Source organism: Electrona antarctica, assembly GCF_951216825.1.
Source record: "Electrona antarctica genome assembly, chromosome: 16".
NCBI lineage: Eukaryota > Metazoa > Chordata > Actinopteri > Myctophiformes > Myctophidae > Electrona > Electrona antarctica.
The window spans coordinates 3,200,056-3,223,190 of NC_136797.1; the positions used below are offsets into that span (position 1 = coordinate 3,200,056).

At 46.5% G+C, this 23,135-nt stretch overlaps 2 protein-coding genes across 3 annotated transcripts in view; both read right to left on the reverse strand.

Annotated features, from left to right (window-relative positions):
• Positions 1 to 7,801, reverse strand: part of trappc13 (trafficking protein particle complex subunit 13) — a 41,352-nt gene extending 33,551 nt beyond the window's left edge. For both annotated transcript variants that reach the window (XM_079524692.1, XM_079524691.1), the window contains exons 1-2: positions 7,650 to 7,801; positions 2,645 to 2,713 (exon numbers count right to left, since the gene is read on the reverse strand). In XM_079524692.1, coding sequence (XP_079380818.1) covers positions 2,645 to 2,713; positions 7,650 to 7,695 — 115 coding nt within the window. In that variant the 5' untranslated portion in view covers positions 7,696 to 7,801. The remainder of the gene's footprint in view (positions 1 to 2,644; positions 2,714 to 7,649) is intronic.
• Positions 7,802 to 11,752: 3,951 nt separating this feature from the next.
• On the reverse strand, positions 11,753 to 14,818 carry LOC306940212 (sodium/potassium-transporting ATPase subunit alpha-3-like; the record flags this gene model as incomplete). The annotated part of the gene is made up of 1 exon (XM_079525234.1): positions 11,753 to 14,818. One exon carries the CDS (start codon positions 14,816 to 14,818, stop codon positions 11,753 to 11,755), a length of 3,066 nt encoding a protein of 1,021 aa, XP_079381360.1.
• Between the last annotated feature and the right edge of the window lie 8,317 nt (positions 14,819 to 23,135).

A 23,135-nucleotide genomic window follows, 5' to 3' on the forward strand; every position in this document is an offset into this window, starting at 1 on the left:
TGGACTCTAACATTACACCTATAGCTACATGTTGAAGCATTTATGTCATATTTACATGTCTTCTGTGGACTCTAACATTACACCTATAGCTACATGTTGAAGCATGTATTTCATGTTGATTTCAGCTCTGACACTTATTTCAGACATGCTCTAGGACAGTGGTCCCCAAAGTGGGGTCCGGGGACCCCCTGGGGTCCTTGAGGGAGTTCCAGGGGGTCCCCAGCTAAATGATAATTTGGAACCAAATGGACCCTTATGGGTCTGTGACTCATAGTGTACAAATGGAACCAAATGTTCCATTTGTACACTCTCAGAGTTAAATTAGTATTGATTTTACAATATAAATTGGGGGTCTCCTTGAAATTAAACGGGTTGAAAATCACTGCTAGAGCGATACAAATCTTCTCTTATGGGGGTCCCTGGCATATCTTTTCAAATGAGGGGTCCGCAGGCTAATAAATGTCAATTTGGGGGTCCTTTTGGGAACCCCTGGTCTAGTATGTGAAGAGTCTGCCTGTGCTATTAACCCATTCAGGCCTGACGTCGAAACTTTAAAAAAAAAAGTTTTCTAAATCATGACAATTTTCGGAAAGATTTGAGGCACATTTTAAAGATTTTTCAAAAATAGCAGACCTACAGGCTCATAGCGCGCCACTCGGTGGCGCGCTATGAGCTTGTAGATCTGCTATTTTTCAATAGCTAAATTATAACAATGTTTAAAACACCAAAATGGGTTAATGGTTAATGTGGTTAAACGCTAACGTGACATGGATGCGTTCCAGGTCTCAATGGATTAACAAAAAAAAAAAAAAAAGGGTTTCCTCCTCTGGTGAAAAGCTGGAATTTGCAGGCTCTCAGTCAAATCTGGTCACATTTAACTTCGGTGCTGTACTTTAGCCGGGCCAGCGGTGCGCGCCGCGCCGCGCCGCGGCACCATGAAATGTCATGCGGAAGCCGGGGCGGAAGCCACCGTTTGATAACATTACAGATGATTATTATCCCAGACGCAAAACTCCACTCAATTCAATCTCATTATGGAGCAGAGAGTCACAGCCAGACCATCTCATGACAACACACTTCACATAATCGTTACTGTCGGGTAGAAGGAAAATATCTCTCCTCTCCATATTTCAAAATGTTTAGGGTTTAAAAACCCATTCTGGACGCGGAACACACTGGAGCACTGTGTTATACTTTGGCTATTGAAAAATAGCAGATCTACAAGCTCGTAGCGCGGCACCGACTGCCGCGCTACGAGCTTGTAGGTCTGCTATTTTTTTTTTTTATCTGGAAAATGTGGCGCAAATCTTTGAATATATATTCTTTCAGATCGAATGTTTTTTAACTCAAATCTTTGCTTCTGGGAGGGGTTCCTGGAACAACATATTTTCAGATGGGGGTCGGCGCGTGGCCAATTACACATCATTTTTGTGGTCCTTGACATGAAATATTGAGCACCACTGAAAAAACCAAAAGGTATTTAGAAGACATTTGTGACCAGATTTGACTGAGAGACTGCCATCGCGCACATTACAGCTTTTCACCAGAGGAGAAAAACCTTTTTTTTTCCTTTTTTTTCAAAATGAGTTAATAGCACAGGCAGACTCTTCACATACTAGAGCATGTCTGAAATAAGTGTCAGAGCTGAAATCGACATGTAAATATGAAATAAATGCCCAAACATGTAGCTATTTGTAATGTTAGAGACCACAAAAGTGAACCTTTCAAGCCTGTTTTCTCAACTTGTTGTTTTCTGCAAGACATTACTCTATAAGCCATATCTCCAAAACTGGTGGGTCAAACTGAACAATCAATATGTCCATTTGAAGCTATGATTCCCTGCTTTCATAGGACATGAAAAAACGAAAATTCCAAAAAATCCAATGGCAGTCTCTCAGTCAAATTTAGTCACATTTTTTTAAATTTCGACGTCAGGCCTAATGGGTAAACAAATGGCCTACTTCTTCGTGCAACGGTGCACAAAAGTAGCCAAACAAAATAGGCGACGAGACGAGTCGTGAACGGCGGAGATACACAGGTTCACCTTTCCATTTCCTGATAAGTCACAGTTTTGGACGCAACCTCCGTAGACATTTGTAAAGCACAGCTCAAGACCTACTTCTACACTCTTTTAATTGATCTTTTAAATGTGTGGTTATTCATGTTCTCACTGTATTGCATTACTGCTATTATTTTAATGTTTTATGCCTTGCTTTTCTTTTCTTTCTTTCTCCGTTGCTCTGTAAAGCACTTTGAGCTGCATTTCATGTCATAAAAGGTGCTATAGTACAAATAAAGTTTTATTATTATTATTATTATTAACCGTACTTGTCCTCCTCGATATCACGGGGCATTCTCACATTCTAATACAGACTGACAATTTCGTCAAACAAATAAAAACTAGACTAAAATAAAAATGTTAGGAAGGGACTAGTGGACAAGAGATCCAGGTCATTTTACTCTTGGTTGCATGCTGAAAATAGCCGATCTACAAGCTCACAACGCGTCGCGCTGAGAGCTTGTAGATCTGCTATTTTCAGCAAGTGTAAAAGCAGTCATTGCGCCTGCATCATCAAGGCACCGCCTAAATACATTTTAGGCGACTAAATCAACAGCAGGCTGGCCTAATCATGTCCATTCTTACCTGGCAGGTCTCGGTCTTCACATGTCACTGGCATGTTGGTGAACAGAGTGGGTTTGGTCAACCGCATCACTGGAAAGAAAGCACGCGCACGCACGCACGCACGCATGCACACACGCACGCACGCACGCGCACACACACGCACACACACGCGCACACACACACATAGTTATTATTAAGACTAATATTAACCAATATTAATGTAACGAAAACCGACATTTAGAACCACCAATAACAGACTTCGATTCGAAATAATCCAAGATTAAATTTAAGCAGGTTTTATTTTATAGTGGTTTTTTGGGGGTAATTTCTCTTATATCAACGCTAATAATCGACTAAATCCATTAGTCTGACTATAACAGCTCAAACATGTATTACATTGTGATGGTGTTTACATTACGGGTCCATTTGGTTCCATGTGTACACTCTCAGAGTTACAGACCGATAAATGTCTATTTGGTTCATGATTTTCACAGTTATGGGGTTAGGGTTAGGGCATCCTTTACCCCCAATTTATATTGTAAAATCAATGTTAACCCATTTTGACCTGAGATCAGATTCTAAAATTGTCTTCTACATCCTGACAGTTTTCTGAAAAAGCTATGTTTCTATGTCAGTCGTTATTCGATTTTTCAAAAATAGCTAAAGCATAACATAATGCTAACACCAAAAGGGGTTCCCGCCCCTTTTGGTGTTAGCATTACAATGTATTTTGGCAGGCCTTGATGCCGTCGTAATGACTGTTTTTACACTTGCTGAAAATAGCCGATCTACAAGCTCAAGCTTGGTTGCAAGCTATTTCCAGCATGCAACCAAGTGTAAAATGACTCATACTGGATCTCTTGTCCACTAGTCCCTTCCTAACATTTTATTTGTTGACAAAATTGTCAATATATTTAGTCTCAGCTTTAGTCATCATAGCTTAGTTTTCATTTAGTTTCTATTTAGTTTTCGCCAGGGCAAAATGGTAGTCGACGAACATTTTTCGTCTTAGTTTTAGTCGACGAAATCAACACTGTCTGGTATAATGTGTGTGTTTATAAAGCCATTGTATTAGCGTAAACGTCTTGTGTGTGTGTGTGTGTGTGTGTGTGTGTGTGTGTGTGTGTGTGTGTGTGTGTGTGTGTGTTTATAAAGCCATTGTATTAGCGTAAACGTCTTGTGTGTGTGTGTGTGTGTGTGTGTGTGTGTGTGTGTGTGTGTGTGTGTGTGTGTGTGTGTTTATAAAGCCATTGTATTAGCGTAAACGTCTTGTGTGTGTGTGTGTGTGTGTGTGTGTGTGTGTGTGTGTGTGTGTGTGTGTGTGTTTATAAAGCCATTGTATTAACGTAAACGTCTTGTGTGTGTGTGTGTGTGTGTGTGTGTGTGTGTGTGTGTGTGTGTGTGTGTGTGTGTGTTTATAAAGCCATTGTATTAGCGTAAACGTCTTGTGTGTGTGTGTGTGTGTGTGTGTGTGTGTGTGTGTGTGTGTGTGTGTGTGTGTGTGTGTGTGTGTGTGTGTGTGTGTGTGTGTGTTTATAAAGCCATTGTATTAGCGTAAACGTCTTGTGTGTGTGTGTGTGTGTGTGTGTGTGTGTGTGTGTGTGTGTGTGTGTGTGTGTGTGTGTGTATAAAGCCATTGTATTAGCGTAAACGTCTTGTGTGTGTGTGTGTGTGTGTGTGTGTGTGTGTGTGTGTGTGTGTGTGTGTGTGTGTGTGTGTGTTATAAAGCCATTGTATTAGCGTAAACGTCTTGTGTGTGTGTGTGTGTGTGTGTGTGTGTGTGTGTGTGTGTGTGTGTGTGTGTGTGTGTGTGTGTGTGTGTGTGTGTGTGTGTGTGTGTGTGTGTGTGTTTATAAAGCCATTGTATTAGCGTAAACGTCTTGTGTGTGTGTGTGTGTGTGTGTGTGTGTGTGTGTGTGTGTGTGTGTGTGTGTGTGTGTGTGTGTGTGTGTGTGTGTGTGTGTGTTTATAAAGCCATTGTATTAGCGTAAACGTCTTGTGTGTGTGTGTGTGTGTGTGTGTGTGTGTGTGTGTGTGTGTGTGTGTGTGTGTGTGTGTTTATAAAGCCATTGTATTAACGTAAACGTCTTGTGTGTGTGTGTGTGTGTGTGTGTGTGTGTGTGTGTGTGTGTGTGTGTGTGTGTGTGTGTGTTTATAAAGCCATTGTATTAACGTAAACGTCTTGTGTGTGTGTGTGTGTGTGTGTGTGTGTGTGTGTGTGTGTGTGTGTGTGTGTGTGTGTGTGTGTGTGTGTGTGTGTGTGTGTGTGTGTGTGTTATAAAGCCATTGTATTAGCGTAAACGTCTTGTGTGTGTGTGTGTGTGTGTGTGTGTGTGTGTGTGTGTGTGTGTGTGTGTGTGTGTGTGTGTTTATAAAGCCATTGTATTAACGTAAACGTCTTGTGTGTGTGTGTGTGTGTGTGTGTGTGTGTGTGTGTGTGTGTGTGTTTATAAAGCCATTGTATTAGCGTAAACGTCTTGTGTGTGTGTGTGTGTGTGTGTGTGTGTGTGTGTGTGTGTGTGTGTGTGTGTGTGTGTGTGTGTGTGTGTGTGTGTGTGTGTGTGTGTGTTTATAAAGCCATTGTATTAGCGTAAACGTCTTGTGTGTGTGTGTGTGTGTGTGTGTGTGTGTGTGTGTGTGTGTGTGTGTGTGTGTTTATAAAGCCATTGTATTAGCGTAAACGTCTTGTGTGTGTGTGTGTGTGTGTGTGTGTGTGTGTGTGTGTGTGTGTGTGTGTGTGTGTGTGTGTGTGTGTGTGTGTTTATAAAGCCATTGTATTAACGTAAACGTCTTGTGTGTGTGTGTGTGTGTGTGTGTGTGTGTGTGTGTGTGTGTGTGTGTGTGTGTGTGTGTGTGTGTGTGTGTGTGTGTGTTTATAAAGCCATTGTATTAACGTAAACGTCTTGTGTGTGTGTGTGTGTGTGTGTGTGTGTGTGTGTGTGTGTGTGTGTGTGTGTGTGTTTATAAAGCCATTGTATTAGCGTAAACGTCTTGTGTGTGTGTGTGTGTGTGTGTGTGTGTGTGTGTGTGTGTGTGTGTGTGTGTGTGTGTGTGTGTGTGTTTATAAAGCCATTGTATTAACGTAAACGTCTTGTGTGTGTGTGTGTGTGTGTGTGTGTGTGTGTGTGTTTATAAAGCCATTGTATTAACGTAAACGTCTTGTGTGTGTGTGTGTGTGTGTGTGTGTGTGTGTGTGTGTGTTTATAAAGCCATTGTATTAGCGTAAACGTCTTGTGTGTGTGTGTGTGTGTGTGTGTGTGTGTGTGTGTGTGTGTGTGTGTGTGTGTGTGTGTGTGTGTGTGTGTGTGTGTGTGTGTGTTTATAAAGCCATTGTATTAGCGTAAACGGCTTGTGTGTGTGTGTGTGTGTGTGTTTATAAAGCCATTGTATTAACGTAAACGTCTTGCAATAACATATCAAGTCCTATAGCCTACAATAACATATCAAGTCCTATAGCCTACAATAACATATCAAGTCCTATAGCCTACAATAACATATCAAGTCCTATAGCCTACAATAACATATCAAGTCCTATAGCCTACAATAACATATCAAGTCCTATAGCCTACAATAACATATCAAGTCCTATAGCCTACAATAACATATCAAGTCCTATAGCCTACAATAACATATCAAGTCCTATAGCCTACAATAACATATCAAGTCCTATAGCCTACAATAACATATCAAGTCCTATAGCCTACAATAACATATCAAGTCCTATAGCCTACAATAACATATCAAGTCCTATAGCCTACAATAACATATCAAGTCCTATAGCCTACAACCAACCACATACATAATAACATATCAAGTCCTATAGCCTACAACCAACCAATAACATATCAAGTCCTATAGCCTACAATAACATATCAAGTCCTATAGCCTACAACCAACCAATAACATATCAAGTCCTATAGCCTACAATAACATATCAAGTCCTATAGCCTACAACCAACCAATAACATATCAAGTCCTATAGCCTACAATAACATATCAAGTCCTATAGCCTACAACCAACCAATACCATATCAAGTCCTATAGCCTACAACCAATAACATATCAAGTCCTATAGCCTACAACCAACCACATACAATAACATATCAAGTCCTATAGCCTACAACCAATAACATATCAAGTCCTATAGCCTACAATAACATATCAAGTCCTATAGCCTACAACCCAATAACATATCAAGTCCTATAGCCTACAACCCAATAACATATCAACCAATAACCAATAACATATCAAGTCCTATAGCCTACAACCAATAACATATCAAGTCCTATAGCCTACAACCAACCACATACATATGATGCTGTTAAACTATAGCTATAGTTCAGTGGTTCCCAAAGTGGGGTCCGGGGACCCCCAGTGAGTTCTAGGGGGGTCCCCAGCTAAATGAGTTTAATAGGAACCAAATGGACCCTGACATTGGGTCTGTAACTCTGAGAGTGTACTTGATTGATTGATTGAAATATTTATTGACAGTTTGCAGAATTACAGTACATTTTCAAGCACAACTCAATACAAAGACTGTTAACTGTGAGTGGACGAAACCATAAAGCATTACACTTGTTTACAAGAGGGTCCACCTTGTTCAATTCATCAAAACATTTAGAGTACAAATAGACACTTCTATACAGCCAAAGAACAGAACAGGAATTCATCATAAAGGAGGTAAAAAGGGAAAAGAAACATATACAGTGAGGGGGAAAGGGGTTCCCTTTGAGAGCGGTTTTGAAGGAGTCAAGGGATGCGCATGTCTTAATGACTGGTGGTAGGGCGTTACACATTTTGGTGGCATAGGAGCGAAAATAATTTAGTCCCTTGTTTGTGCCGAATCTGGGTTGTACATGGTTAGTTGCACTCATGGTGTTGTGGGTGTGGACCAGGCAGCAGACGTTATGTTTTACACCACCAATCCTCTGCTGTCATCATCAACTAACTCTCTCTCTCTCTCTCTCTCTCTCTGGGATTCATTTAAATAAACATTAAAGTCAACGTAAATAAAACACCAGCATACCTTTCAGCGCCAGCAGGTGTTCCTGTTTGGTCTGGTTTACGTCCATTGTTTACAGTTTTAAAGCTCATTGAGCTGCTGAACTGAACTCTAATGTTGTTGTTGTTGGTGGTGGTGGTTAGCCTGTAGCTAATGCTAGCTTGACCCGGATGTAAACAAATAAGCTTCTTCTTCTTCTTCCGAGGTTAATGCAAGGATAGTCTAAGAAGGATAAGACAAGAAGACCGTACGGGCGACGCCATGTTGCTTTGGAAGGAAAGAAACATGCGCAGTTGAGACCAAGGAAGCTGAACGCGGAAGTGTTGGCTGCATATAGCCCATTGCGCATGTTTCTTTCCTTCCAAAGCAACATGGCGTCGGCCGTACGGTCTTCGCGTCTTATCCTTCTTAGACTATCCTTGGGTTAATGCTGGTTGGTTGGTTGCCTGCTGCACCCTAGAGCAGTGGTTCCAGAACGTTTTCATGTCAAGGACCCCCAAATTGACACTAATTATCCTGCGGACCCCCATTTGAAAATATATGCCAGGGACCCCCGTGAGAGAAGATGTTTTACGGCTTTAACAGTGACTTTCAACCATTTTCATTTCAAGGACCCCCCATGCAGTTTGACATGCATCTACGGACCCACATTTGATGGCATTTCTATCTCTGAGATCCCCAATTTATATTGTAAAATCAATGTTAATGTAACTCTGAGAGCTACACTCTCTGATGGAGTTACAGACCCATAAGGGTCCATTTGGTTCATGTGTAGGCTACACTCTCTGATGGAGTTACAGACCCATAAGGGTCCATTTGGTGCATGTGTAGGCTACACTCTCTGATGGAGTTACAGACCCATAAGGGTCCATTTGGTTCATGTGCACTCTCTGATGGAGTTACAGACCCATAAGGGTCCATTTGGTTCATGTGTAGGCTACACTCTCTGATGGAGTTACAGACCCATAAGGGTCCATTTGGTTCATGTGTAGGCTACACTCTCTGATGGAGTTACAGACCCATAAGGGTCCATTTGGTTCCAAACTAAATCATTTAGCTGGGGACCCCCATGGAACTCCCTCAAGGACCCCTAGGGGTCCCCACTTTGGGAACCACTGGAGTAGACAATGAGACTGCTCTGTGCACTTCAAGCGGACTTTTGAAGAAAAAAAATCACACCCGTGTGAAGTGAGGGGCGCTCTTATCATCGTACATCATCATGCATCATCTCATACTGGCCAATCAGAATGTCTGTTGCCACAAATTGACGTCATATGTTGCGGACATTTGACCTAATTTCTCCTTTCATTGTCAATGGTGGGGTCAAAAGATGTATATAGGAGGGGCTAGCGCCCCTCAAAAAAAGACAAGAAAGGTCTATGCATTTTCTGAATATTAAAAAAAAATCACACCCGTGTGAACTGAGTGGTGCAACTACACATTTATTGTTATAGTTACTGTACATTAGAACCAGGAAAGCATCTGTGTCATAAGTACGTCAGTGACGTCACATACTAACCATAGCAACCATGCTCACCCGTACAGGCACAAACACACACTCACACGGGTACTAACAAAGCCAGTTGTTGGAGTGGTTTGCACCACTCAAAAAAAATGAAATAAAAATCTCTTCTCTCTCTGCGTCCCTAAGACTTTCTTTCACTTTCTGCGTGGCCCTAACAAGCATGCGTGGCCCCTAACAAGCATGCGTGGCCCCTAACAAGCGTGCGTGGCCCCTAACAAGCATGCGTGGCCCCTAACAAGCGTGCGTGGCCCCTAACAAGCGTGCGTGGCCCCTAACAAGCGTGCATGGCCCCTAACAAGCGTGCGTGGCCCCTAACAAGCGTGCGTGGCCTCGTAGCTAATCTTGGAAACCACTGCACCAATCAGTGCCACATGTCTTGTGCACAATTGCCAGTAGGCCAATGATATTACGCTCCACACTTTGTTTTTTGTCGTTTTATTATTCATTTTTCAACATTTGAATTGCATTCTATTATGGGAGTCAATGGCGCTCCGCCCCAAACCATGCCCAAAAACACCTGGGCTCCTAACGAGCAGTGTTGGAAAAGTTACTCAAAAACGGTAATATAGTGATTGCATCTTTTGTCCCCAAAAGTCTCACACTACCCAGTTTGTGACCTGATGTGCAGGTTGGTGCCTTGTTTCCGCTGCCATCGGTGTATGGATGTGTGTGTGTGTGTGAATGTAAAGCGCCTTGGATAAAGGCTCTATATAAATGCACCATTTACCATTTAGACAAACCTCTCCTTAACCCATTCCAAGCCATCCACGAGATATCTCGTGGAAATCAATTATTACCGTTTTGGCCAACCATGAGAAACACATTCATTTTATTAATAAGCATTAATCCAGCTTTACAAATATTAGTTTTTACCTTTTTTTCCCCCAGGGCTGCACCCCACCCAACTCCCATGGTAGAAACAGCCTAAATCCCGATCGTCGGTGCACGCGCCCATGCACGCGGTTATTAGTTTGTTTTTTTATGGTCAGAATGGGATAAAGTATACTTCAAAGCCTAAAAAAACCATACATTCGAGATCACGCTAAGAAGAAACATCGTCCGCGCGTTACACCGGGGCTCCACCGGGCGCGTCAGCGTCGTGCCTCCGTCACCGTCAGGGAATGTTTCCTTTTTAATCAATGAAGGGTGGCTCCACTGCCCGCATTGCGTGACATTAACGCGTGCATTAAAATTGAACCGGTGCGTTTTTTGACGCACGCGACGGAGACGCAACGCGTCCGGTGGAGCCCTGGCGTTAGTAACTCAGCCTGGAGCTACTACAGGATATGGAGGGCTATCACTTCCGGGTCGGGCCGATGTGGTTCTTCTTCTTTTATTTCGCACATTTCTCCGTAGTAGGTCTCCTTCTCCCACGGTTGTGGATCAGTAAAGCTATGCAAGGTATCTGGGTTGTAAAGCCAGACACCTTGGTTCGTATGTGTTGAGGTGTTCTTGATCTTGGATCTTGTGTCTTGAGTGTGGTTGGTGTCTTGAGTCTTGTCCTATGTGCTGTATCCTGTATCCTGTATCCCGGGTCTTGCTTGGGTCCTGTAGATTCTGAGGATTTGAGATCGTTGGAGATACCGTGTGGTCTCCTTCTCCACCCATAGCCTCCGGGGGGGAGGGTTGTGGATCAATAATAATGAATTGCATTTTATAGCGCTTTTCCAAGTCCTCAAAGCGCTTACAATGGTTCATTCATTCATACATTGGGAGGTGAATCTTTACAATGGTTCATTCATTCATACATTGGAAGGTGAATCTTTACAATGGTTCATTCATTCATACATTGTGAGGTGAATCTTTACAATGGTTCATTCATTCATACATTGTGAGGTGAATCTTTACAATGGTTCATTCATTCATACATTGGGAGGTGAATCTTTACAATGGCTCATTCATTCCTACATTGGGAAGTGAATCTTTACAATGGTTCATTCATTCATACATTGGGAGGTGAAGCGGCGAACAGTCAACGCCAGCGTCCTCACTTGACGCAGATTCACACACCAATTCTGGCAAGCTCACACCGACCAACCCACTGGAGGCAATGTGGGGTTCAGTGTCTCTTGCCCAAGGACACTTCGACATGTGGACATGAGGAGCCGGGATTCGAACCGCCGACCCAGGGATCATTGGTACGAAATGCTCTACCTCCTGAGCCACAGCTGCTGCCCCACGAGTAGGTCTCCTTCTCCACCCATAGCCTCCGGGGGGTTGTGGATCAATAGTAGGTCTCCTTCTCCACCCATAGCCTCAGAGGGGTTGTGGATCAGTAGTAGGTCTCCTTCTCCACCCATAGCCTCCGGGGGGTTGTGGATCAATAGTAGGTCTCCTTCTCCACCCATAGCCTCAGAGGGGTTGTGGATCAGTAGTAGGTCTCCTTCTCCACCCATAGCCTCCAGGGTTGTGGATCAATAGTAGGTCTCCTTCTCCACCCATAGCCTCCGGGGGGTTGTGGATCAATAGTAGGTCTCCTTCTCCACCCATAGCCTCAGAGGGGTTGTGGATCAGTAGTAGGTCTCCTTCTCCACCCATAGCCTCCATGGTTGTGGATCAATAGTAGGTCTCCTTCTCCACCCATAGCCTCCAGGGTTGTGGATCAATAGTAGGTCTCCTTCTCCACCCAGCCTCCGGGGTTGCGGCGTATGAGCAGCTTGCGCAGCTCGTCGTAGGCAAAGATGAGCAGGCTGTAGGGCAGCGCGCAGAACCACCAGGTGTACTTGAGCGGGTACATCCGCAGGGCCACGCCCATGCCCGGCGTGTACGACAGGAAGGCGGCCAGCGCCGTCTCGAAGAACAGCCCGAAGAGCAGCACGCGGTTCCTCATCCCTTGCTGGAAGACGGAGTTGCGGCGCGTCTTGCAGATGATCAGGTCGGCCCACTGCACCACCACGATGCTCACGAAGAAGGCTGTGTGCGTGGTGAACTCCAGGATCTTGCGCTGCTCGTACGTCCACTGCTGCCCGTAGCTGTCCTGCAGGTCGTTGACGCCACGGTCGTCCCACAGAACGCGCAGGCCCGGCAGCAGCGCCGGCAGGAAGCCGTTCTCGGCGTGGATCACGCAGTACGAGAAGAAGCCCGCCAGCGCCTGGATCATGCCGATCTGCCCATAGGCCATGCTGATCAGCCGCTCGTTTACCAGCTTGTCGTTCTTGGGGTTGCGCGGCGGCTGCTTCATGATGTCGCTCTCGGCCTGCTCGTACGCCAGCGAGATGGCGGGCACCATGTCGGTGCCCAGGTCGATGCAGAGGATGGTGATGGTGCCCAGCGGCAGCGGCACGCTCAGCAGGATGAACAGAAGGAAGGGCGTGATCTCGGGGATGTTGCTGGTCAGCGTGTAGGCGATGCTCTTCTTCAGGTTGTCGAAGATCAGCCGGCCCTCCTCCACGCCCGTGACGATGCTGGCGAAGTTGTCGTCGAGCAGGATCATGTCGGCCGCCTGCTTGGACACGTCCGAGCCCGAGATGCCCATGGCCACGCCGATGTCGGCCCTCTTCAGGGCGGGCGCGTCGTTCACGCCGTCGCCCGTCACCGCCACGATGGCGCCCTGCCGCTGGCAGCCCTCCACGATGAGGAGCTTCTGCTGCGGCGACGTGCGCGCGAACACGATCTCCTTGTGCTCACGCAGCACCCAGTCCAGCCGCTCCGCCGACATGTCCTTGAGCTCCGCGCCGGTCACCACGCAGGCCACGACGAGCGTCGGGTCCACCTGGTCCACGGGCACGCCGAGACGCGCCGCGATGTCCTCCACCGTCTCGCTCTTCTGCGAGATGATGCCCACGCCCCGGGCGATGGCCTTGGCCGTGATGGGGTGGTCGCCCGTGACCATGATCACCTTGATGCCGGCCGAGCGGCACTTGGCCACGGCGTCCGGGACGGCGGCGCGCGGAGGGTCGATCATGGACACGAGGCCCACGAAGCACAGGTCCTCCGTGGGGAAGTTGACGTCGTCGGCGTCGAAGGGGAAGCCGTGCGGGTAGCGGTCCTCGGGCAGCAGCAGGTGGCAGAAGCCCAGCACCCTCTCGCCGAGGCCGCCCAGCTCCAGGTACGCCCGCTGGAAGGCCTCCTTGGTGGCGCCGTCCATGGGCTGCTCCTTGCCCTGCAGCAGCACGGTGCTGCAGCGCTCCAGGATGCGCTCCGGCGCGCCCTTCATCACCAGCAGGTGGCGCCCGTCGGCGGGGTCCTCCGTCTCGTGCACCGACAGCTGGTACTTGTTGGTGGAGTTAAAGGGGATCTCGGCGAGCAGCGCGTTGCTTTCCCGCATGGCGCGCACCGAGCCGCACAGCCCCTCCACGCACTTGAGCAGCGCCGTCTCGGAGGCGTCGCCCGCCACGTCCCTCTTCTGGACGGGCAGCGCGTCCTGGCCCGCCTTGAACTCGGCGCGGTTGCACAGGGCTGCCACGCGTGCCAGCGAGAGCCACGTGGGCGAGCTCTTGTCGAAGGCGGCGCCCGACTGGTCCTCGGTGGTGTCGGCGTCGTGGATGCGGCCGTCGAACCACATGTGCGCCACAGTCATCTTGTTCTGGGTCAGCGTGCCCGTCTTGTCGGAGCAGATGGTGGAGGTGGAGCCCAGCGTCTCCACGGCCTCCAGGTTCTTCACCAGGCAGTTCTTCTTGGCCATGCGCTTGGCGGTCAGCGTCAGGCACACGGTGACCGTGGCCAGCAGGCCCTCGGGCACGTTGGCCACGATGATGCCGATGAGGAAGATGACCGCCTCCAGCCAGGTGTAGCCCAGCGCCTTGGCCACGGCGAAGAAGGTGACGCCCAGGAACACGGCCACGGCCGTGATGATGTGGATGAAGTGGGCGATCTCGCGGGCGATGGGCGTCTGGCCCGTCTCCAGGCCTGAGGTCAGCGTAGCGATGCGGCCCATGACGGTGCGGTCGCCCGTGGCCACGACCAGGCCGCGCGCCGAGCCCTCCACGCAGTTGGTGGAGAAGAAGGCCACGTTGCGCGTCTCCAGTGGGTTGTCGTGCGTGCAGTCGGGCGAGCGGCCCTGGGGCTCCGACTCGCCCGTCAGCGACGAGTTGTCCACCTTGCAGCCGTGCGCCGAGACCACGCGGATGTCGGCGGGGATCCGGTCGCCCCCCTTCACCTCGATCAGGTCGCCGAGCACCACCTGCTCGGCGTTGATCTGCACCTTCTCGCCGTCGCGGATCACCAGCGCCTGCTGCGGCACCATGTTCCGGAAGGACTCCATGATCTTGGAGCTCTTGGCCTCCTGGAAGTAGGAGAAGCAGCCCGTGATGAAGACGACGGCCGAGAGCACCACGCCCAGGTAGAGGTTATCGGGCGCCGGCTCGTCCTCGCTGAACACCTGGACGGTGTACGCGGCAAAGCAGAGGGCAGCGCCGGTCCAGAGCAGCAGGGCGAAGCCGCCAAACAGCTGGCGGCAGAACTTTAGCCACTCGGGCGTGGTGGGCGGTGGCGTCAGGGCGTTGGGGCCGTCCCGCGCCAGGAACTCGGCCGCCTTGGCGACGGTCAGGCCCCGGGCGGCGTCCGTCTCAAACCTGCCGCACACCTCCTCCACGGACATCTTGTGCTCCGTGATGGGAACCTCCTTCTTCAGCTCGTCCATGTCCTTCTTGACGCCCTTCCTCTTCTTGGTGATGGAGCGGTCGGCGTTGGCCTCCTCCGAGATGGTGACGCGGTAACTGTCTCCCATGTTGTTTGCCGTGGAGAAAAAGTCTTCTCCTCAGGGGTGAAGAAATGAGTCGGCACCCTTTGGAATTCTATTCAATTACCTCCTTTCTTCTAGCACAGAGAAAATGAGTTCTGATTTGTCTCTCGAACCTGGAAAGAAAGGTCAGATCACAATCCTCCCCCCACAAAAACAGAGATGGGCCTTTCCCTGAAACACTGATAGTTAGAGACGGTGTTATTGTCCTCCGTCTGTCTTCCACTACGTTTAAAAGTCTCTCAGCGTCTCTTAAATAACCGTGTCTCCGAAGGGGGTAAAGCTCGAGGTCTGGAGGAGGTCTTTATGTGGCCTAACGGAGCTCCTAGTCTGACGTCAAACACAAACGCAAACCGTTGCCTGACGACGCCGATTCGTGCGAGCGTGTCCAGAACGTGCCTCTGTGTGAGACCGACCTCGGGTGCATGGGAAGGACTTCCTTTCAGAGTACCGTCCTCTCACTCGTTTCAGAGTACCGTCCTCTCACTCGTTTCAGAGTACCGTCCTCTCACTCGTTTCAGAGTAGAGACTGACATTTTGTCGGGACTCCCGCGGGACACGGGATTCCCACGGGATTCCTGTGGGATGGGATTCATATTTTTATTAATCCCGTGATCGGGACGGGACGGGAATGAAAGTCAACGGGAGCGTGCAGGAACGTGAATGACGTGGTCGCGCTGCCAAGTTCCAACCAAAAGAACAGAAGCACCCATTTTTGTTGTAGTCATCTTTCTGTGAGCCAACACTCTTTTCACTTGCTGACGCAAATCAAAAGAACTACATACATAGTTACCCATAATCCAGCAGTGCTAGTGCTTCCACAACACAAAAACCTCCTCCATGCAATCCAGTCGGGCTGGACGTCTTATACAGTTTTATATGAAGACATCGCAATGCGGCCGTATGATTCTGCATCGCGCCGGTGCTGTGATTTAATCGATTATTTATAGCCAGATCATCCTGATGCATTTGTTTACCCTGGCAGTGGCAACGTTGCAACTTTCAATTGTGATGCTACGTTAGCTACATGCTAACGCTGTTACTGTTAGCTAGCTCCCTGAACAGCTGTCTGAGCGAATGTTCTACAATAGCCTACATCGTCTCCCTTCTTTCTCCCAAACGAGTCCCATACACCAGTGGTTCCTAAACATGTTCATGTCAAGGACCCCTAAATCGACATGTATTAGCCCGCGGACCCCCATTTGAAAAGATGCCAGGGGCAGGGACCCCCATAAGAGAAGATTCTTTTTATTACGGTTCTAGCTGTGATTCTCAACCATTTTAATTTCAAGGACCCCCAGTTTGACATGCATTAGTCTACGGACCCCCATTTAATGGCATTTTTATCGCTGGGACCCCCAAATTATATTGTAAAATCAATGTTAATTTAACTCTGAGTGTACAAATGGAAAATTTGGTTCCATTTGTACACTCCCATAACATCCTTTGTTACAGACCCATAAGGGTCCATTTGGTTCCAAACTATTATTTAACTGGGTACCCCCTGGAACTCTCACGGACCCCTGGGAACCACTGCCATACACATAGACTTGTACACTGAATAATTATTCATATAGAGTTAAATTAACACTGAGGTTTTTTTTTTATCGTAATTGACAAAGCACTTGTTAACTGTTAAGCTTTAAATGTTAAGCGTTAAATCCAACACTTTATTTATTTTAATTTTATTGGTAGACTATCTGTCTTGAGAAGCCAGAAGTGATAGATAGATAGGCCTATAGATGGATCAATCGATCAATTGCCTAATGACTAACAAAAAAACAAAAAAACAGGAGCGGGATGGGAGCGGGAGTAATTTCGAGTGGGAGCGGGATGGGATCCGGAGTCATTCTACAGGAGTGGGACAGGATGGGATTTTTTTTTAACTCTGGCCCAGGATTGGGACAGGACAGGATTTTTTCTGTGGGAGTGGGACAGGACAGGAGTGAAAATCCACTCCTGTGTCAGTCTCTATTTCAGAGTACCGTCCTCTCACTCGTTTCAGAGTACCGTCCTCTCACTCGTTTCAGAGTACCGTCCTCTCACTCGTTTCAGAGTACCGTCCTCTCACTCGTTTCAGAGTACCGTCCTCTCACTCGTTTCAGAGTACCGTCCTCTCACTCGGTCTCTGATGAGCAATAGGCCTATCTCACAGAATTTCCCCGCCCCCTTTCCACACCCCCTTTCAGGGCTAGTGGTGATAGCGTGACGTCACTCCATAGACACTACATGTTAACAGAGGTCATTTAAGAAGTCTACAACTTTTGTTTTCTCAAGGTAAGGTTTGTTCTATCTGTTCGAGCTGATTTACCATCTTGTTTGCTTCATAATAATATTGGTCTGTCACATTTTTACATTAGGAAATGTACTTAGATTCTCCAGAGAAAAAAACCGTGTAAATGCTAATGTTAAATGACACCACTAGCTAACGGAAGGGGGCGTGGAAAGGGGGCTGTGAGATAGGCCTATCTGGGAACCCAATAAAAAATCACACTCGTGTGAAGTGAGTGGTGCCCTTCATCACAATGATGACGTGGGATGATGTCAACAACGTGATGTCTGCTCAAACGGACAGACAGACATACACACAGAGCTGTGCATTGGAGCTAGCCTGGTTAATAAACCAGACCCAATCAGCCGTTGGCAAAAAGAAATTGCCTACCAGCGGATTACGGTCTGGCGAGGCTCAGTAGCACGCCTCTTTCCTACAACCGAGAACAGGTCGGACCAATCGGGACACGGTATGCAATATGGGCGGGCTTTGGTACAGTGACGTTCAATGCTTGAGACTTTTGACTGACAGTAGCTCTGACCAATTGCGTCAAAGAGAAAATGTTTGAACCCGCCCCCCGGGAAATGAAATCCAAGTGGAGCCAGCCCAGACTAATATACCGCGACAGTGTTGTGTGATATTAGTCTGGCTTATTAGCCAGGCTACATTGGAGCGGCTACACCGCTCAATAACATCATTATATATGTAGGCCTATAAATAATATATAATAAAATCACACCTGTGTGAAGTGAGGGGCGCTCTTATCATTATACATCATCTCATGTAACAACTGAATGTATGTGATTGGTTCGCCGATTTGCTCGTCTACATAATGACGAAAATGTTCCCTTTCATTGTCAATGTTGTGTTGCCACAAATTTGCGTCATATTCGGCGGACATTTGTCCTAATGTTTGACCTAAAGACATTTGACCTAATGTTTGACCTAAAGACATTTGTCCTAATGTTTGACCTAAAGACGTGTGGGGACAAAAGCTGTATAGGTATAGGAGGGGCTAGCGAGCGCCCCTCGATAAGCTATTTAGATCTCCAAGCTCACAATGAGATCCATTGTGTGCGACATCAGCAACACTTTCATAGAACAAGGCATATGTAGAACAATGCGTAAGTATTAGGCGTGCACGTATGATCCATATCCGATCTCCGATTATTTGCAAGATCGTAGCTGCCGATACCGATTCTGACCGATTCCGATATTAACACATTTTGGGCGGGAACCCCTTTTGGTGTTAGCATTATGTTATGCTTTAGCTATTGAAAAATAGCAGATCTACAAGCTCATAGCGCGCCACCGAGTGGCGCGCTACGAGCTTGTAGGTCTGCTATTTTTGAAAAGTTGTGAAAATGTGGCGCAAATTCTTGAATATATATTTCAGAGCGAACATTTTTAACTAAAATATTTGCTTCTGGGGGGGTCCCTGGAACTACATATTTCGAGATGGGGGTCCGTGGCCCAATAGAGATAATTATGGGGGTCCTTGACATGAAAAAGGTTGAGCACCACTGACATAGAAACATGTTTTTTCAGAAAAAATGTAGGATTTAGAAGTCTTTTTTTTAATCGACCTCAGTCCAAAATGGGTTAAACAAGACTAGGCGCGACTTCTAATTTCCGAGCGGCTCTATAGAACCCTCCTATGCCCAGCGTTTGGTGTTTGTGTAAACACACAAACATTGACAAGTGAGCACCGCAAATTGTGATTGGCCGGCGTGACATTAGTGATAATTTGATTGGTCGAGCACGGAATGTGATGTATGATGATAACTTGATAAGAGCGCCCCTCACTTCACACGTGTGTGATTTTTGTTTGTTTGTTGTACAAACAGAAATGAGTTGAGGAATTCATGACCTTATCCTACCCTTTCGAAAAGTAATACAGTAAAGTCTATAGTCTGTGTCACCCTCAAGTGGACAACATCTATATTGCAGGGTTAGGTTAGACATTTATTCAATTTACATTTAGAGGCCAATAGAGCGTCACAGTCCCGCCCTCTACCAGGGCCCAGTCCCGCCCCCTACCAGGGCCCAGGAAATGATTCCCCGTTCATTTTCCTCATAGACATTTCAAAAAGTATTTATTTAAAGACCTTTTAAGCCTCGTACAAAGCCAACTCTTGTCGTGACAAATCATGACAACAAACACAATTTCTGGGCCTCTGTCAATCACACTCCTTAACAGAGTCCTTGCAGAGGGCAGACAGGGTATAGGGGCTCTAAACAAGTTCGTCCAGATCCAATATAAGTCATTTTACAATTAGTTGCATTCTGAAAATAGACGATCTACAAGCTCACTTGTGGGCTTGTAGAAGTGTAAAAAACTGTCATTACGACGGCATCAAGGCCCACCTAAATACATTTTGTTCGATTAAATCTTATATTTAGTCGACTCAAACTAGACTAACACTAAAACATTCCGGGTGACTAAAATGTGACTAAAACTAAATGAAAACTATTCAAGAGACTGTATTGTATCTGGATCTGTATGCTGCAGGGCGGGTCCTTGATCTGTATGCTGCAGGGCGGGTCCTTGATCTGTATGCTGCAGGGCGGGTCCTTGATCTGTATGCTGCAGGGCGGGTCCTTGATCTGTATGCTGCAGGGCGGGTCCTTGATCTGTATGCTGCAGGGCGGGTCCTTGATCTGTATGCTGCAGGGCGGGTCCTTGATCTGTATGCTGCAGGGCGGGTCCTTGATCTGTATGCTGCAGGGCGGGTCCTTGATCTGTATGCTGCAGGGCGGGTCCTTGATCTGTATGCTGCAGGGCGGGTCCTTGATCTGTATGCTGCAGGGCGGGTCCTTGATCTGTATGCTGCAGGGCGGGTCCTTGATCTGTATGCTGCAGGGCGGGTCCTTGATCTGTATGCTGCAGGGCGGGTCCTTGATCTGTATGCTGCAGGGCGGGTCCTTGATCTGTATGCTGCAGGGCGGGTCCTTGATCTGTATGCTGCAGGGCGGGTCCTTGATCTGTATGCTGCAGGGCGGGTCCTTGATCTGTATGCTGCAGGGCGGGTCCTTGATCTGTATGCTGCAGGGCGGGTCCTTGATCTGTATGCTGCAGGGCGGGTCCTTGATCTGTATGCTGCAGGGCGGGTCCTTGATCTGTATGCTGCAGGGCGGGTCCTTGATCTGTATGCTGCAGGGCGGGTCCTTGATCTGTATGCTGCAGGGCGGGTCCTTGATCTGTATGCTGCAGGGCGGGTCCTTGATCTGTATGCTGCAGGGCGGGTCCTTGATCTGTATGCTGCAGGGCGGGTCCTTGATCTGTATGCTGCAGGGCGGGTCCTTGATCTGTATGCTGCAGGGCGGGTCCTTGATCTGTATGCTGCAGGGCGGGTCCTTGATCTGTATGCTGCAGGGCGGGTCCTTGATCTGTATGCTGCAGGGCGGGTCCTTGATCTGTATGCTGCAGGGCGGGTCCTTGATCTGTATGCTGCAGGGCGGGTCCTTGATCTGTATGCTGCAGGGCGGGTCCTTGATCTGTATGCTGCAGGGCGGGTCCTTGATCTGTATGCTGCAGGGCGGGTCCTTGATCTGTATGCTGCAGGGCGGGTCCTTGGGGTCCAAGACAAATTTCTCCCTCGTGAGTCGTGAGACAAAATAAAGAAACTTTGAACCTTGAACCTTGAACAAATAATTATAAAGAAGAAAAAAACGTCAGGTTACAATACAATTTTTTTGTTGTTTTTCTTCTTTGTAATTATTTGTTTGGTCCAAAATATTGTGTTTGTTGTCATGAGTTGTCACAACTCGAGTTGGCTTTGTCCGCGGCGTAACAGTAAATACTTTTTGAAATGTCTATGGGAAAAATGCATTGGGAATCATTTCCTGGGCCTGGCGTCGTCATGAAAGGGGGCGGGACTGCGACGCTCTATATTGTACCATCATTACAGTATAGTAACTTCCTCCACTGGTGATGTCATCACTGTGTAATTCTGTACGGCTGCCTTTTCAGAACTTCTCATTTGAAGTCATTTACATATAATTATATTTAAACAGCGACTGGTATTGTCTAGATATGGACTAGTATGTAAATATCTGACGTTGTTCCTTATCTGTTGACCTACATTTAAAGAAGTCCAAACTCAGGGATGTTTAATATTAAACTGCACATCCTGTATATTAATTTAGTTACTAAAGTGTACTCTTTATCATATGAGGTACAGCAGTTTATATCAACTCCCTGGTGTCACAAACACAACATTGATGTGATCAATTCTACACGTTGAAATGTAACAGTAATTTACAATGCACGCAGTAATTAGAGTTAATGTACTGTTTTATTTATAACATTCACTGTTTTAACAAACTGATTTGGACCAAAGTCCAAACTGTTTTACCTTTTAAAGTAAAACAGATAGCTATTCTTCATGTATTACATAAATAGAGGGTATGCGCATTCATAAAGTGAGTGACAAAGTGAGTTTAATTAACATTAACCTTGTTTAATGCAATCAGACTTTGCTGTTTGGATGTATGGGCTGTCAAGGCCAGAAAGTAGTCTTTGTGCCACTCAGCAGGCGTTCCCGCATAACCTTCGGGTATGATGATGATGATGTCATGCGCATACCCTCTATAATGAAAATATCCTCTTGAACCACAGCATGCCTATCAGTCAGGCGGGGACATTTGCCAATAATAGCAGATCTACAAGCTCACATCAGGTTGTGTATTTGATGTACAGTTGGGTGCCATCGATATTGTCCCTTATCATTTGACCCATTTAGGCCTGACCTCAAAATTTTAAAAAATCCTTCTAAATCCTCCAGTTTTCTGAAATAAATATTTTCACGATTTTTCAAAAAATAGCAGATCTACAAGCTCATAGCGCGCCACTCGGTGGCGCGCTATGAGCTTGTAGATCTGCTATTTTTCAATAGCTAAATTGTTTTGAACACCAAAAGGGGTTCCCGCCCAAAATGGGTTAACTGTCCTTTTCCGCAGATCACGCAAACCTCAGCAAAAAGAAAAGGACAATATCGATGGCCTCCAACTGTACACAAACAAAAAGCGAATAAATTGTGAATCGGTGAGCACCCGCATGGCGAAGCAGCAGCACCACCCCTCCCCAGCCCCCCCAGGTCGTAACACCAGGCACCACAAAGGGTTAATCAGGTGCTGTACATATAACTAATACACATCACTATTATTAAATTAAATCCACACGCAAACCAGTGTTGATTTCGTCGACTAAAAATAAGACGAAAACTGTTCGTCGACTACATTTTTCCACTGACGAAAACTAAATGGAAACTAAATGAAAACTAAGCTATGATGACTAAAACTAAGAGTAAATATACTGACAATTTTGTCAACAAATAAAAACTAGACTAAAATGTTAGGAAGGGACTAGTGGACAAGAGATCCAGTATAAGTCATTTTACAATTAGTTGCATGCTGAAAATAGACGATCTACAAGCTCACTTGTGGGCTTGTAGAAGTGTAAAAAACTGTCATTACGACGGCATCAAGGCCCACCTAAATACATTTTGTTCGATTAAATCTTATATTTAGTCGACTAAAACTAGACTAACACTAAAACATTCCGGGTGACTAAAATGTGACTAAAACTAAATGAAAACTATTCAAGAGACTAAAGACTAAAACTAAAATCAAAATTTGCTGTCAAAAACAACACTGAATCAAACACATTTCTGGCCACTTTAAATTACTAAGTAAGTAAGTAAGTAAGTAAGTAAGTAAGTAAGTAAGTAAGTAAGTAAGTAAGTAAGTAAGTAAGTAAGTAAGTAAGTAAGAAAATACTTTTCAAAATAAAGTTAAGAGGTGCTGAACAGTGAGCACAGAACAAGCAATCAACAAGTTAAAACAAACAGGAAAACAGAGCACAATAAAGTAAAAATACAATATAGAATTTAACAAAACCAATAAACAAGGCAAACGTCTTTGAGAATCTTTGAGAATTATTAGTGAGGACCTATTATATGAAGATAGGTTGAAACCCCCCACCCTCACCCCCCCACAGGCGGGTGGTAGCTCCAGGACCACAAAGGGTTA